The sequence below is a fragment of the Apostichopus japonicus genome, chromosome 15, assembly GCF_037975245.1.
Source record: "Apostichopus japonicus isolate 1M-3 chromosome 15, ASM3797524v1, whole genome shotgun sequence".
Lineage (NCBI taxonomy): Eukaryota > Metazoa > Echinodermata > Holothuroidea > Aspidochirotida > Stichopodidae > Apostichopus > Apostichopus japonicus.
In genome coordinates this window covers 17767470-17784904 of record NC_092575.1, presented here as the reverse complement: position 1 = coordinate 17784904, position 17435 = coordinate 17767470, and the positions used below count along the sequence as shown (strand labels likewise).

The window sequence follows — 17435 nt, the reverse complement described above, 5'->3', positions numbered from 1 at the left end:
ACTTTCCGTTACTTGCAAGTGAAGTTTTTCTCAATGCAGACAGTAATGAAATATGATACCTTGTTTTCTTTAGCTTGACCTGAGATGTTCATCGCTGTATCGTTTGTACACTGTAATGTGGGTATTGACCGCAGCTGTAAATGTACTGACTGTACACTAGTGTCTAATTACCGACGGTAGCAAGCTTTGTGTGTATTTTCTGGGATCGATAGTGGTGTCTAAAACTTTTGTTACACCTCATTCGAAACTAGGTCAGATTACCGGCATTAGGCGTTTCTTTTTGCGCGAGTCTTCACACCCTTTAAATACAATTCATTCCACACCTTAGAGGCAGCATATAGGAACCTGTACTACTGACTATCGCCGCCTTCTTATAATAACTCATTCCTTGTAGTGGACTTTGGGGATTAGTGATGTGTATCGTTGGTGTGACGTAACAATGTCCGCAAGGTACTGTGTAGCCAGACCATTTAAGGACTTATACACCATTCTCAATCTAGTCTTGGCCAGGTCGTTTGTAATACTCTTTTTCTGGCGTGCAAACATATTCTTCATGCCTCAGAGTCCATTTCTGCCTAACACGAATGTGCTTGCCCACTGTATTTTACATGCTCGAGGATCTGTCCGATACAAATTGGTATCAATCGAAAGCGTTGCCGGGCCAGCGTTCTGTGGGCAGTACAGCAAATTGATACAGGATAATAGCTTTGTGAAAAAGAAAGGTATACACTAGGCTGTTCATACTAGGGTCTTGACAAGACTATTCTCAATCTTTTACATTTTAAATGTTTTATGAGTGGGAATCAGTTCACTGTTTTTTAAATAGGTCTTCTGATCTATCATCGAATGTTGCATTGAGAATAATTCTTGCTGTCACTCTCTGTAAATGAGTCTGAGAACATTTCTAGCACTAATCATACCCCAAACTAAACTACAATACTCAAACATCGGTAAAATATATCCACTAAAATATTGAATGACAAAAGCGTTAGTACCAATGAATGGCTTTGATACGCCCACGTAAAGCCAATCTACCATGGATAGGAGCTTGAAAACAGAATCGAACTGTTCATCCAAAGATAATTCATTGTCGCTTTTTACGCCCAGAATGATCGATTCACAACGTATGCTCTAGATTACAGTATCTTCAAGGCAATTATTTAATCTGTTATTTTGATTGGATTTCAGCCTTTGTCTCGAACCAATCAACATGCTTTTAGTTTGATTACTATTTTATAACCAATTTGTGTTTCTTGCAACATCTACTAACATTAGCCATATCCTCATTAAGTATGATATTTAAATCAATCCATGGATTTTCTCTTTATGTTAAATGTTGAATCATTTACATACTATTATGAACAGAGCAATAATTAATACTTTGACCTATGTCATTTATAAACAAGTCAAAGAGCAAAGGGCCCAGGATTGACCCCTGTGGCACCCCACATGTTACTGGCGGTGTGTTGGGGGGCGGGCGGGATTGTAGGGGAGATCATACCATTAACATAACTAGATTGCTGCCAAATACAACTTAAATCATGCAACAGATATTTTCCGAAAGACCATAGATCGATAACTTAATCGATAAGTCAAATGCTTTTCTCAGGTCTATAGAAATACAGATCCTATTAGATATCCGTTATCGATAGATTTATTCCAGTCGTCGATAAGGTGAGAAGTCCCCCCCCCCCCACCCCACCTCCTCATCCTCCTTACATTGCTTCGGAACCTCTCCACTTCAACACTTTATATCGGTGACCTTTTGATTTAACACTAGTTGTATATCCGTTTTCTAGGTGGAAAATTAAACTGTTCTCTGTGGTCAAAACTTTTATTGTCATTAGCCGTTACCTTTCCTCTTCTGACCACTGCGGGGGTGAAAAGGCCAGAATTGTAAGGGTAAAACAGAACGACTGAAAAGACCGCCGAAGAGTCTATGATTAGAAAGTTTGGGTGCGAAACAAACTTGAGTTTTCTAACTCTAAGGTCTGCACAGTAGTTGACAGAGAGTAAAGGACAATCGTATTCACACTCTTTCAACCACAGAAAGCTCAACAAGTGTCAAATAACAGTCTATAGTGTTATACATGATAAGCTGCGTTCGTGATTCGAATTACCGTCACAGCTCAGCGAGTTCAATAATCGTAGACGCTCTCAACGTGCCTTTCCACTATAGCAAATAATACTCACCAATGCAATATTGTCAAGGGGGGGGGGGGGGTGTAAACTAAACGTCAGACAGATTCTCTGTAGGAGTGACCCAAACGGACCCGATAGCTAAACGTTGTATGAGAAATCATGCAAACTTCTGGTAATCATTACCCACATGATAACAGGAATTAAATTTTAATTAAATCTTAAAAGTTATTGTCTTAAAATCACATATTTCTTGCATAAATGATGTATTGTCTCACTCTAATATTTGTTAGTCATATGTTTGCGTTTGCGTTGCACAGGGAGTGATCTACTAAACAAGCCTATACAAGCATTTTTGTTTTATATCGCTTCCTTTCATTATTCATCAGTCCATTGATCCATTCATTCATTCATGCATCCATTAATCCATTAATCCATTCATTTATTCATTCATACATCCATTAATCCATTCATCCATCCATTCATCCATTCATTCATTCATTCATTCATCCATTCATCCAATCATCCTTCCTTCCATCCATCCTTCCACCCACCCATTCGTTAGATCTTGTTTACGTTTTACAACGAGATCCCAAAAGCAAATTTTAGCTCATTTAGGCCTTAATTTTGAGTTTCATTTTGTATGAATATATGTATACGTAACCATAACTCTGAAAATTGGAAACGACCGGGTTGTCGTGTCTCGGGGTAAAATGTGGTATCTTTCATGCACCCATCACCCAGCTCTTGAATCGCTCGGGTTATAGTTTCACATTTCTGGTAAACTATACTGAGTTGGTTACAGAATAAAGAAGGTTTCAGGACTATTTAATTTTAACCTTAAACATGGAGCGCTTTTCGCGGTTAATTTTATTCCACTTCCTAAATATATATATATATATATATAGGCTATATATAGGCTATATATAGGCTATATATAGGCTATATATAGGCTATATATATATATATCTATATATCTATATATATATATATATATATATATATATATATAAATATATGTGTGTGTGTGTGTATGTATATATATATATATATATAAATATCTCACACACATACTCCTTTTGACTTGAACCTCAGTACAGTCAGACTTTAGCGTTTGTCATGAAGGCTATTAACCCCACTGTAGCGACCATTCTATACACAAAGAGGAAAGTTAATTTACATAAAGGCTTACAAACACTTTTCGTCTAAAAGGAGTTTAGTGTTGTTGAAAAAACATGCACTGACAATCTTTCTAAAGTGCTCATGTAAGGAAGTAAACCAGTCAACAACTTTGTAGCTGTTTTTTCACGTCTGAATGATCTTTTCTCTGTGGCCGAGTGGAGAAAGGCGGTGGTAATTGCAGAAACGTGTCTCAGAAATCAGGACATTCGGGATGATTCGATCACCGACTGGGTGGGATTTGAGTTATTCAAGAGCAATGCACGGTCTATCTATCTGAAATGACTTTCTAAATTGAAAAGATTCCAAATTTGAGATAAAATGATGAACTGGAAGCCATCCGACGTGAAAGTAGTAACCAATCAGCCCTTTACAGGCTTCTCCCACATCCGTGGTTGCTTAAGCGTACTGTCTGATTACTGTCATCTCATCGCTTGCATAGAGAGGATGACATATACTAGTTAAATTGCCAGGTTGGCTATATACAGCTATGTCAGTTGCCAAAGCAATAGTTCTCATGATAATGGTTAAATTTCCTAAGTAGCTACTCTCGGGGGGGGGGGGGGTCCACCCATGGTGGGGTACACCAGGATCACCGGAAGTCCATGACTGAGGGGGGGGGGTCAAAGCGTGTGCATGTTTGTGTGAATGTGTTATTGTGTGTCCAATTTTGTGTCAAAACCCTTCCTTAACGACCGGGCCGATTTTGTTTAAAGAAATATTTTTCAAAGGAAAGTCAGGTAAGTCAACCAAGGTAGAGCCAGGGCAAGGAAAGCTTGACCCATTCTCAACCACCCAAGCCTAAAAGGTGTGAGCTTATATTTGTTCTTAACGTGTAGCATATTATGCATTTATATGCCAGGGTGTTATAACACACTAACACGTGTTATGTTTTGGGAGCATGCGAGAGCTAGATATGTTAAAGATACAATACAGTAAATCGTAGTGGTATTATATATATATATATTTTTTTATTTTTTTTTTTTATAGCCTAATATAAAATATTTTTTGATTTTTTATATTTTTTTATATTTTTATATTTTTATATATATTTTTTTAACACAGGCCGCAATAAAATCATGTGCCTCTAGCATAACACATGTTATCATGTTATAACACAGATGCATATAAATGCGCAATATATTCAAGTCGAAAACGCTATTATAAGCAACTGTACAATTCGGTTCGGGTGTCTCAACTGAACCCAGTAACTTACATATGGAGACCGTGAAAGGTATGATCATGACAATGTGACGTCATATGAGTATATCAAGGGTCCATTGAAACAAGGGAATATATAGATACTACACATGATCCGGTTAAATGTTGGTGAGCGATCAACTGTGTTAGGCTACTGTTTACACAGGATCTTAGACAAAAGGATCGACCATCTTACGTAATCAATGGAAGATCTTTTGGATCTGATGCTTTTCTCTGAAGAGTTTTAAAAATGTAGGTTATGCTAATAGTGATTATTAGTAGCCGAGTGAGAGACACACACATATATATTGCTAACGATAGAAATGATGTTAAAAGATTCAAAGTTAAGGCCGTTTATTCTACTGACTGGTTGCCAAGGCTCTTATAAAACACAAAACTCTATAGACCAGTTCTGCGATTATTCTTTATTTCTACATACACACAATTTTCATATGGAGCTGCAAGACAGTCTAAAAAAACGTTAGCCAAATTCAGAATATTCCAGTCTTTTGAGCGCCAGTTTTAAGAATAAAACATATAGGCATATATATTCAGCTATATAAACGCATGTTTTTCTCAGTAGTAGGAATCAGCGTTCAAAACATCTAATTAAATATTATTATCGTTGATATTATTGTGTGTGTGAAAACCCAGCAAACACAAAACGTTATCATAACATATTTAAAGGAGCCTCTAAAATATGATTTTATAACGTTAAATGTGGTGTTATTAAAACGTCCGCATAACGTTTTCATGCAATATTAATGTTATATTAATGTTATATTGATGTTTTAACGAAAAAATGTTTTGAAATAATATCATGAAAACGTTTTCGTGACATATTTATTACACCACAAATAACGTTATCAAAACAAAGGCGAAACGTTTAAGGGGGAGTCTGGTTAGAATACTTCATGGCAATCATTTTGGTTAGGGCTAGGCCTATGTAGGTTCAAAGAAACATGAGAAACCGGGGTGGATTTAAGTCGTATTTCATTATTTCATTCTAACGAACGTTGGGTGTTACCTTGCAATCAACAAATATTAATGTAAATAACACACAGTAAAAGTATTTTGAAACAAAGACCTTTAATTAATTTCTATTTCACCTTAATGAGCTGAAACTGGGCATATGCATTCCAATAAACATGTAACAATTCCAATGTAAGCCAAAAAATTTAAGCCTGAGCCATGGGTTTGAATCTTTCCAGAACAGATCAAGTTATAAAAGGATAACATCAACAAAATAATCTGGAAGCCAGTGGCGTAGGAAGGTACTTTTGAGTGGGGGGGCTGAAGACTGATGGACGGCCTGGGGGAGGGGTCTAAGGGGAGGGAGTGTCCCCCTCCCCTCTGGATTTTTTTTGCATTTCCAGGTGGCCTCAGATGCAATTTGGTGCAATATAGCACACTTCAACACCCAATCCATTTTGTAAAGAATTTTGCATTTTCACCTGGCCTTAGATGCAATTTGGTGCTTCAAATGAGATTTTTTTCTCATTTAGAAATGAAAAAGGGGTTTTCTGACTTGCGGAGCGGGGGGGGGGGGGCGGAACGATACTTCCGCCCCACATATTTTTCACTGGGCCCCCCGTTCCTACGCCCTTGCTGGAAGCTATAGGACACTGTGTCATACTTGAGCCGTAAATGCTTAAGGTAATTTCACTTAATGATCATGAAAAAATGTTTTGTTTTAAAGTAATTGAAATTCCTTAGTCCGAAGACATACAATGTTTTGGATTCATAAGGCTTCAAGAAAAGATTTTAACCGAGACGTGGCTTAAGTAATTTCATCACTTCACTACAGAACTACTGCAATCGATTAGTATTTTAATTTTAACCCACTCTTTTTTAATATATAAAACTAATCGTTAAATTTACACGTATGAAGTTTTTGTTACTCGAACTCATGTTCAAGCATATGAAACAGTTTGGACATCTTAAAAATCGATATTTGTGCAAGATTAAATACTCATAGAGTTTTAGAGTTTTGTACTCATGCTGGCACGGCTATATAGTAATCATTCCAAGAGGGAACTCTTATGATTTGGACTCGTATTCATGCTGTTGTACTCATATGCTACCAGTGGCCGCTGATCAGAGTAAGGTTTGAACGACGTGTTTATCTATACCGATGAACGATAAGCATAAAGCCTGGATACAATTATGTACACTAAAACTGATAAACCCGCACCGGTACACATTATAAGTTGGCAAGTTCTGGAAGGACACAGGGTGACGTTCTGAATTTGAGGATATGACGTCATCAACTTGAGCTCTATAATATTGATTTTCTCTGGTGATTTGAAATAAAATGCATGGATCTACAAAAGCAGTAACAACTGAGGTAAGAATTTGAGAACTTGAAAAATGATACTAATTGAAATACAAATAACTAAAGTCTAACACTCAACATGCCGTGACGTCACAATTGTTGGTTTCAACCCGGCCACCTAATCAAAGTAAGGCGATTTAGAACAATTTACAAAATGGCGTTTGTATAACTGCCGATCTTATACTTGCATATGCAAAATGCACACATGCCAAATTGTCAAGTATATAGGTTAACTCAATGCTTTCACTCCCAAAGTTCAGTACAATACGGTATCAGGCCTATATGTGTTTCCGTACAAATGCGGGGTTCAGGCTAATTTCCATTTCGAATACCGTTAGACAGTCATCATTTTCAAAGCTTGATGACCAACCGCCACACCTTTACAGAGCACGACATGAAAATGTACGTAATAACAGCACAACATTAAATTGATACCCAAGACAAACATCTACGATGGTAGACAAGTTAACACTCATACCCACACACACAAGTATAACGTAAATTATATCCACGCAAACATGACAAGTATATGATATCCACCAAAGCATAACAAATATTATACCCACACAAGCATAACATAGGATTATGCACACAGGCATAACATAACACATACCTATGCAACCATTACAAGTTATATCCAAAGATATGGGCATAGCACAAATTACATTACTCATATGTGTATGTCCAAGCACATTTTGTAATTTCAGTATTATTCGAACGACCACAATAGCACGTAAACCCCACACAAGTATAATAAACCGTTACGATGTACGCATAACAAGTCATACTCGAACACAGTAACATAACATGAATTATGCCAATACAATCACATCATAATGTCATGCAAAAGCATAAAAAAATATATAGTATAAATAACACGCACCGCAAGCACAGTACATCTTACACACATATAGAGTATAGTAACAAAGTTACATATCCACACAAGCATACGCGCTGTCAGCCCAGGGAGTTAACGATATCACAAGGGTTTTTTAATATAAACATTAGCACCGCTATTGCCTGCTTAAATCGTAATAATAAATAACAAGACAAATAGCGTTAAATTGACAAACGAATAAAGAAATTACCACGATGTCTAAAATAATGTTTGGCCAATAAAACATATTGTTTCTAGTATATCATGTGACATAATTTGGATGACAATGAATGAGATAGTGTCTTCTTGCTCCCCCCCCCCTTCCCCCCTTTCTTATTAAACTTGAAACCTTCTATACAAATAGAAAGAAAACAATGCTTAAATTAAAAAATAAAACCGTCATATCACTCACATGGTAATTTCAATAACACACTACCGCCTTATTCCTCCACAACTCCCAACTCCCACAGTGACAAGTGTCATCTATATATGTGGAGATTGGATTGACCTTACCATTTGCTACATATTCAATTCGATTTCAGGAATGTACAAACACAAACGTTTTTATTCGTACTTATGGGTAGCCAATTATTAAATATAAATTGCATACTGCACAAGGGTAGACATTTTGTAAACTACCGGTATGGTCCTGTCAAAGGACAAACTTATGTACACTGGAGATGTATGTCCATGGACTGGTGACACAATCTAAATTCGCCGAAAAATGTCTCTCTTTTTAAGCGAACAACACTATAGTGTCGTCAGAAAAGACAGATTTCTTAACATTTCTTTTGTCAGATAAACGATCCCAATATTCTAATTCAATCAATACAGAATTGTCTGTCAAACAACACCAGTATTGTCATAAAAGACAATAGTCTTTACACGATCTATCTTCAGATAAACGATTCCAATATTCTCATTCAATCAACTCAGTATTGTCTGCCAAACAATACCAGTATTGTCAGAAAAGACAATAGTTTTTACACTTGTTCAGCTACTTTTCATAATATTTTTTTTCTTCTTTTTTCTGATGTGTGAGCGTGCTGTGTGTGTATACTTGTTCTATACAGGAATGTACAATAACCGAGCACAGATCGTTGGCGTGAGAACAGAATTGTTTCACAATACAGTGTATACGTCTTTGGTTCTACTTGTTATAAATAAAAGTAGAAGAAGAAAAAGCAAGCATTGCAACAATTCGCAACATATATATCAACAAAGATGCAACTTAAGTAAAATTCAATATAGTCCTTATTTATAAAGTGTTTTTGTGTTCTTCTCTCCCAGGATACATCCTCCATCTCCCTGTCTCTCTCTCTCTCCGTGATGTGGAACAGAATGATTCACGGACGATAAATCATTTATTTACGCCCAAATGTCTTTATTTGCACGAGCAGAATTCCTATCTAACATATATTTCTGCATCCAAGGTTTCGTACCACATTGCACGCAGCTACCGTACCATTCCTGACCGAAGAAATCGCGTTTCTTATGTGGAATATCAGTGAGCTTCACATGTTTCTCTAATATATCACATTGTGTTTGATTAGTCAATGGCCTAACGTAGTGTTCCTCTTGACCATGAGACACTAATTCACCCATGTTTTTCCATTTAAAATATTCCAAGTATTTTTCTTGATTGGCATTAACTTGAACGAGGTGTAGTGCCATTTCTTCCAAAGAATCAAATTGATCAGGATGGATAAATGAATGAGGCGGCGCTACTTTAAGATAATGGTCGTACGGTGCACCTACCACGATAGGCACGAGGCCTAACTCTAAAGTTCTCCAAAATTTCTCCGTCACGTAATCTTCACAGCAACTGTTTTCTAAACTCAGATAAAATTTATAAGGTGTTAAAATCTCCTTGAGCGCTTGAAAATTATTCCAAGGTATCTCGGTATCACCACATTTACCGTACTTATCGATACGGACAACGCCTCCGATATCGTCTACAAATAATTGTCGATTCCACTGTAATGTCTCGCAGTGGCTTCCCATCCAGGCCAAAAATTTACTCTTAGACGCCAACAACGCGGCCGTGTCGAATTTTGTCGGCGCTTGGCCTTGGTATACCTTGTAGTAACCATACGGATGCACAAAATCAGAATCAGTCTTGTAGGAGTCAATGAAATCGAAGACATTGTCGGCATATTTGTTAGGTGGCTGCACCCCTGGGCCATATAAGGGGCTCTCTTCGGTGATCATGACCCAGCTTTGACCCTCGGTACGATTGCCATACGCCCAGTCCCACATTTCCGGAGTCAACCATTGATAAACGTCAGTAAAAAGGACCACGTCGTTTCCCGGTATGTCCTTTGCTTCCAACGAATAACTTAAAATCACGTAACAATCCACGATAGGGCAATGTAGTACCCTGGGAAACGATATCAGATATTTGTACTGGGAGAATTCTTCAAAACTGCAAAATTCGAACCAATGTTGCCGGAGACCAAACAAGAGGAATCGCTTGTAACATTTGGGTGGCTGCGTCTTTGGCTTAGGTCGCTCTATGATATTCGTTGGCGTTGACGTATTACTGCGCAGAGGCGGTGTCGTAACAACTCGTCGTTCCACTTGCGTCGATGGAAGTTCTTTCCGTCCGAGGTAAGGAACGTCACGTGCAGAGAGCTCCGAGATCGTACTTCTACTTGTGGACCGGTTTATGCAGATGTAGACAACGATGACAATGTTTAACACTAACGATACTCTAAAAAAAGTTTTCGCTTTTCTCAGTCGCCACAACATTTTCAGGTTTTATATCCCCACGTCTCTTTTGTTGTTGTTTTGTTTATGATTTTCAACTCTCCCTTATTGACTCAGTCAGTCAGTTACGGATTGGGTCACCACGGTCTCCAAGAAAATATAACTGAGAATTCCAAAAAAGTGAAGGTAACCTTCGTCCTTCGTCGTTATGTTTTACAACGTAAAAGTATAGTCTGTTTTGAACAATGTTTAAAACACGATAACACACATTACTAGATGCTGTCTTCACATAGGCCTATTATGCTGCCGTGTATACAGTACCTGTGTTGTAACCAGTACGTTATCTAGCAAAAAGTCTTGTTGTGTTCACAGCTCATTCTTCCGTGTATAGCATATTTCTCTACTCCAAGTTATGTCCGTCTGTTAAGCTCCCTGGCATTCCCTACTTGTCTCTTCTTCAAGGTCCATTCATCCGTAAGCTCTCCCTTTTTTTCGGTGACCATAGCTGCCCGCATCAAAAGTTACATACAATGGTAATCTGCAGATGAATGAAAAGAAAACGACCGTTGATACTTTGTCATTCAAATGATTTAAGTTACTTTAACACAGGAGAGTTGTCTCACGATTTGTTTTCCCCCTTCTGAATTTGACAGAATGAAGAGAAGAGAATCTTTTAGTGAGTGAGCTCTTTTCTCTCGACATATTCTGTATGCATAGATACCTCTCTGGGACGAAAATCTCTCTATAACCATTAACACCGACTGAGGGACTCGTGTTAATCACTTGAGGTGATTATACGATTGCAGTCTAGATTATAAGGGGACTGGTGGAGTTCAGAGTGGATCAAGTTGGTTGGTTTGCTTACCCAGGGCTCCATCTTCGGTGACTTTTCTTTTCAAACAAAAGTACCATTAACAATACCATGGTCATATTCGCCCAAAGTAAGAGGGGTGGGGTGTTGAGCTGTCATAGAATTTAACAGGGCAGTTAACATGCTTCAGTTCTCGTAACCAGTGCCCTACCCTATGTGTGACATCTCTTTAAACAGTGCAACTTTAATCTATACACTTTATATTGGCCGGGAAATTTGAATCATATTAGTGCAAAGAAATATGTGAATAATACCCAACTGCTGATCTGCATTAGACATAATCCGTCATGAACTCTCAGTCCCAGGCAGTGGCGTAGGAAGGTACTTTTGAGTGGGGGGTGGGCTGAAGACCGATGGCCGGCTTGGGGGAGGGGTCTAAGGGGAGGGGGTATCCCCCTCCCCTTTGGAATTTTTTGCATTTCCAGGTGGCCTCATATGCAATTTGGTGCAATATAGCACACTTCAACACCCACTCCATTTTTGTAAACTTAATTTTGTATTTTCACCTGGCCTTAGATGCAATTTGGTGCTCCAAATGAGATTTTTTTTCTCATTTGGAAATGAAAAAGGGGTTTTCTGACTTGCGAAGCGGGGGGGGGGGGGCGGAATGATACTTCCGCCCCTCCACATTTTTCACTGGGGCTGGCGCCCCCAGCCCCCCGGTTCCTACGCCCTTGGTCCCAGGGTAATGGGACTACTCAGAGTGCAGACAACTTCAACCGTAGAGACAACTTCTTTTGTTAATTTTGGCCAGTCTCTGTCGCGGGTGACTATTTGCTTTAATCGGTCTTTTCGGTCCATTCCTGTAAACCAACCCCTCCCCTACCCCTTCTACGACTTGAATTCGTCCAAACATGTCATAGAATCAAGCATACTGCTCAAACGTGCACTTCGTTTACAACGACTTTTCCAGAAATAATGGAATAAAGTGCGAACCATGACACAGATACACACCGACCATCACTTTCATACCTCTGTCCCACACCAAAATACACCCCCCCCCTCCCCCTCCCTCTCTCTCTATCTCCCTTCCACGGCCACTCTCTCATTCCCTTATTCTCGTTACATCCTGAGAGAGGTGTAAGAGACTGATCAAATAAAATGAAACGGTACGAAAATGGCATTGATGATGGGATAGTTTTATAGCTCAAACGCTCGAATTTGGAAGTCAAATACAGTACAATTGTTCGCTCTCTGTGTATCAACAGTACCTATTTCAGCGTTTGATATTTCGCGGTATACCAAAGATGACGTCACACGGTGACCAGAGGCTCCTTTGGGTCAATCTCTGTTTTCAGACATTCCAGAGGTACATGTCACGTGACTACCCAAAATGTCCATGGATGGGATGGGTGTGTGAGGAGGAGGGGTGGGGGTCTCTAGTGGTTCCACCTATATAACTTCAAAAAAGTACCTGACTTTATATTCCCGGGTTGTTATTTATTTGATTAAAATTCACTTTTGTATATGTTTAAACTTTGTCTTAGTACTATATATATATATATATATATATATATATATATATATATATATATATATATATATATATATATATATATATAGTAAATACAATGATGGATTGACATCCCGAAGACGGATTTTGGGAAACGGGACCGGAAACTGAGCTGAACAAATTTGATTTTTTGAAGCATAAAATTAGATTAAATTGAATCTCGATTGCTTTGTATCTATCGGTATAAGACCATCTAAAATTAAGGATTTCTGTTGACGAACAAAACCGCTAAAGCAAGGTCTCATATCTTGCTTGAATTGTTCCCAAATCTGGTGAACTAGATGAAGGTGTTTAGCCTCGTGTAATGAAGTGTATCTTTTGGTCGTAACCGTGGAGACAGCTGAGGTCAGGTTTAATTTTCACTACTTTTTTTTGGCAGTATATATGGTCAAGGTCGTAGTTAATTATTTCGTTTCTTTTCTCGAATTTGAATTGATTTTTTTTCTTCTTTTTTTTGTAGTTAATTTTGATGAATCTATCAAAGCTATTACAGTGTGGGTCATTAAGCGAAAGTAACAAAAGTTAGCTCTTATTTTCACATATAGTAAAACTAAAAAGCCGAAAATTTGAAATTATCCAATTTTGTATTTTTAAATGGTTTTGACACCGCTATTAAAAGTGCCCGGATGACGAATAGTTGAAGATCACGATTCCATTTCTCAGTTAGTTCCTATAAAAAAAGGATATACTCAAGAAGACATTTTATATTTTTGATTAATGGAAGGAAGACCCTATTCGCTATAAGCATCCTGATGAATTTTGCATGCAATTCTTATATAATGTGTTCCATTCATTGGTAGATGAAATGGATACATTCCAAACAAACGCCATATTGCTTATAATAGTTGACCTTAAATGATCTAATTTGAGCCTCACAAGCAAGGTCCGAGCAAAAGTTTGAGGACTGAATTGGCTTCAGAACAGTAACAAGCTTAACTTTTTGAAGACAATACTGCTGCCCTCAGTATAAGATACTATCGTGTGGATCATGGGGTGGGGGTGGGGTAGGCCATGTTTTGAGGTATTCTCGATATCGTATGGTATACGTAGACACTGCTAACAGAGCTAACAGGAGCAGAGAGGCCAGCTGCCTAGACTTTTCTTAAAGGGGCACATGCGTTACTGGATCATTCAGCCGGCTCATTTGAAGGCGGCACATGTTAATGTTAGTCAATCACATGATCATACAGTGCATGTCGTATTTGTCATAATTTTTGAAGTATATATATCCCACCGTCAACGGCGGCGGAACCGGGGGGGCACAGGGGGCACGTGCCCCCCCCCCCACTTTTCCTCAGATTAAAAATGTGCCCTTTTTCTACATAAAAATTTCTAAATAAAAAAGAGTTTACAAAGCGAAACCCACGTCGAATGAAATATTTCGGGAAGTTTTAAATGTTTACTACCACAGGCGTAGGAGCCCAATTTGATTTGGGGGGCTGTAACGACCTGCCCGAAAAATAATACCAAAATTTTTCGCGCGCTACGCGCGCGTTCAACATCTTAATGTGCATATCATATAGGCATGCGTTGGTTATTACATCGCATGCCAATAACATACAATCATTTGCCGTGTTATAACCCTTCCAAATTGGTTAGAATTATTGGCAAAGTCGTTACAATAATAATCATCATAATAATATCAGTTTAACCATTGAAGAACACATAGAAAATTACTTTTCTTTCAGTATTTTCACATATTTCATTTGTTTCATGCATGTATCGATCGCGTGTGCAGGGACTTGGACTTTATAATGATTTCACCTCATTTTGTCTTTTTCCTTCTTTCCCAATTTGCACATTAGATACTGCAGTGCTATAGATGATGCATTGTTTCCTTGAGGGGGGGGGGGGGGGGTGGAGGGCGTTGATGGAGTGATGTGTATACGCAAATAAGATCATACAATAAGAGTTATAAAGGGTACTAAATATCAGGCTGCATCAGTCCAATCGAATTTCTGCCCAGTGCCCTTCGACGTTGGTGCCCCCCCCCCCCCCCAGATTAAAAGTGCTTCCGCCGCCCTTGCCCACCGTAGCAAGTATATGCCAAACCAATTGGGTAATAGCCTAAACTTGAATTAGACTTACTAAAAAGTTCGTCTCTGGAAGGATGCCAGTCCCCTGAATTCACGCCTTACTGCCTTAAGGAACTGCAACATTAAAGTCTTAAGTAATAGACGATTTTTATAGTTTTCAAACCAGTGTATAAGAATTTGTGCACAGGTGAGTAAAGAAGCTTGTTTACCAGTGACGAAAATGTTGGTCTTGATACAGAAAATTGAAAACCTGCCATGAATGACCAATGTCTCAGAGACCCTATTAGTTTGATGCTAACGGGACATTATTAATAAGGGGAATGCTACCATAAAACGTACATGTACATCGACCGTCTGCAACCATGGGACGCATCCCATGAGTCCAAACCAGCTTTCATAAATTTGAGTTAGGGGGAGGGCCTGGTGGGTCGTGGCTCAGTCCTCTTGGGAAATCCTGTGTCGTGGACTAAAGGATTACTGACCAAAGATTTACACAAACTTTAAAAAAAAAAAAACAGTCTTAACCTTATAGTTTACTGTCAAAGGATTCAAAGCTTGAAAAAAAAATCAGAAACCATTAAAACCTTCCTCTTACCCCATTCTCACATTCGCCGTCGGCTGCGGCTGACGCTTCAATCATGACGTAGGTTGCATCACAACGTCAACAGTTACAGGTATAGACCTACGTCACAATCATGTTATAACGAATCCGGTATAGGTGACATATCCTAACAGGTTAACATACACTTACCTATAACATCATTCCTGGATGGACGGACGCCAGTCGAAATATAACTGCAATTTACCAGCATAAATTGAATCAGAGAATTGCTGCATGCAAACAGAATCAGATAGAAGGAGTAAGGCAAAGAGACAGAGGAAGATAATTAAACGTTCTTGATAGTCTATGATAAAACCGATTTTAATGCTTCATATCTCCTTGTGTCCTGTCACACACACACACACGGCGCCAAATCTAGTTCATTTATAGAACCTGCTGCAAGTCCATGGGTCCTTCGCTTATTGAAATTTTAAAACAATTGTATTTATGCTTTTTGATACAGTTTTCAAAAAATTAGGCTGACTTTATCCTACATATCTAGTATCTCTGATATAATACGTGAGAAACAGACACAAGCCAATACTGTTTGTACAGTCAAGTATACAAGTTGCAGTTTAAGTTTGGTTTAAGCGTCGTCTACCAGTCTACCAGAGAAAGGGTCACACCCATTGGATTTTATTATTTACTGCAAACTTGCAGGTCTAATAACCTAAAAGTTTCGTTGTTCTATTTCTTTGTACTTCTATTCTACTGAAAACAATGAAGGTGTGAAAAGTGGCAAGAGAGAGTGGGGCATTATTTCGTTTTCTATGGCTGTTTAAACAGTTGATTTTACATGTAGGGTGCCGCATCTGTGTTAGGTTCGTCACATAAGCAACGGCATTTTGAAGGTGGAAACTTTTTCAATGTCACGTTTCACATGTTTCATACGAATGAAGTTATACATTCGTTACTATAGACATAGCTTTTACTAGTTCCTGTTACTAACTTCACCGATGAAATCATTTACATGTAGGCTATATGAGTCTGAAAGTGTAACTCAAGAAAAACAAACTTCCAGACGGTGAACATGGGGTACAGCAACTTTGTTTGGTCTATCATTTTTCTTTTTACCTATTGAGTTTTACATATGTCATTCATAATCATAGAAATATGAATGTAAAGAGAATTGGAAAGTTCATTAATTTTTTTTTTATTGTCTAAAATCATAATAGTCTCCCTAATCAATATCTTCAAATCTTTACTAAATCCTTTCCTCTTAATTATTTTGTTCATTTAATATTTATATTTTATAAGGAATGCCGAAGATAAATGGTCTAAGCAAAACAATCTTTTACACTTTTGTAGTTATCCGGAACTTGCACAATATAAGCACATGATAGAGTTTCCTAGAACGGTTAACTGTCCCGAAGTGAACTGTTCCGTAAAAGTAGATTATACACAAAATGCTGCTGACATTATAGGTCACGATATCGTCGTTTTCACCGACGTCAACGAATGGATGAAACCAGAAATGTGGGATTGGCTACATGGTAACAAAACTGAGGGCCAGATATGGACCATGATCACAGAGGAGAGCCCTCTCTACGTCCCCGGGGTACAATCGCCCGCAAAGTACGCCAACAATTCATTCCATTGGTTTGATAGTTATAGGCCTATGTGCGGCGCCGACTTCGTACATCCGTATGGAAAATACGAAAAATATTGTGAATATAATCGACCGCCAGCCATCGATATCCGCCAATTTCTCATAGGGAAAACGAAACTTATCTCTTGTATGGGTAGTCACTGTGAGACCCTCCAATGGGACCGGATGAAATTTGTGGAAATTTGCCGTTAAGCAAATAGTAAAAGTGGACACTTACGGTAAATGTGGCGATCAAGAAGTACCATGGAATAACGATCAAATTATACGTGATACATTAGGATTTTTTTTTTCAATTCAGTTTAGAAAACAGTTGTTGTGACGAATATCTCACTGAAAAAAAAGGTTTTGGAGGGCTTTAGACATGGT

At 38.3% G+C, this 17435-nt stretch overlaps 1 protein-coding gene across 1 annotated transcript; it reads right to left on the bottom strand.

The window, feature by feature from the left end:
- Positions 1-4855: 4855 nt before the first annotated feature.
- On the bottom strand, positions 4856-16030 carry LOC139981159 (alpha-(1,3)-fucosyltransferase 7-like). The gene is made up of 2 exons (XM_071993351.1): positions 15611-16030; positions 4856-10977 (listed from the first exon to the last, which is right to left on the bottom strand). The coding sequence occupies exon 2, from the start codon at positions 10479-10481 to the stop codon at positions 9099-9101; it is 1383 nt and encodes a 460-aa protein (XP_071849452.1). The 5' UTR covers positions 10482-10977; positions 15611-16030; the 3' UTR covers positions 4856-9098.
- Positions 16031-17435: the final 1405 nt, after the last annotated feature.

What these genes read in the sequence shown, in the direction of transcription:
- LOC139981159 (XM_071993351.1), bottom strand. Translation starts at nt 10,481, where the DNA reads ATGTTGTGGCGACTGAGAAAAGCGAAAACTTTTTTTAGAGTATCGTTA.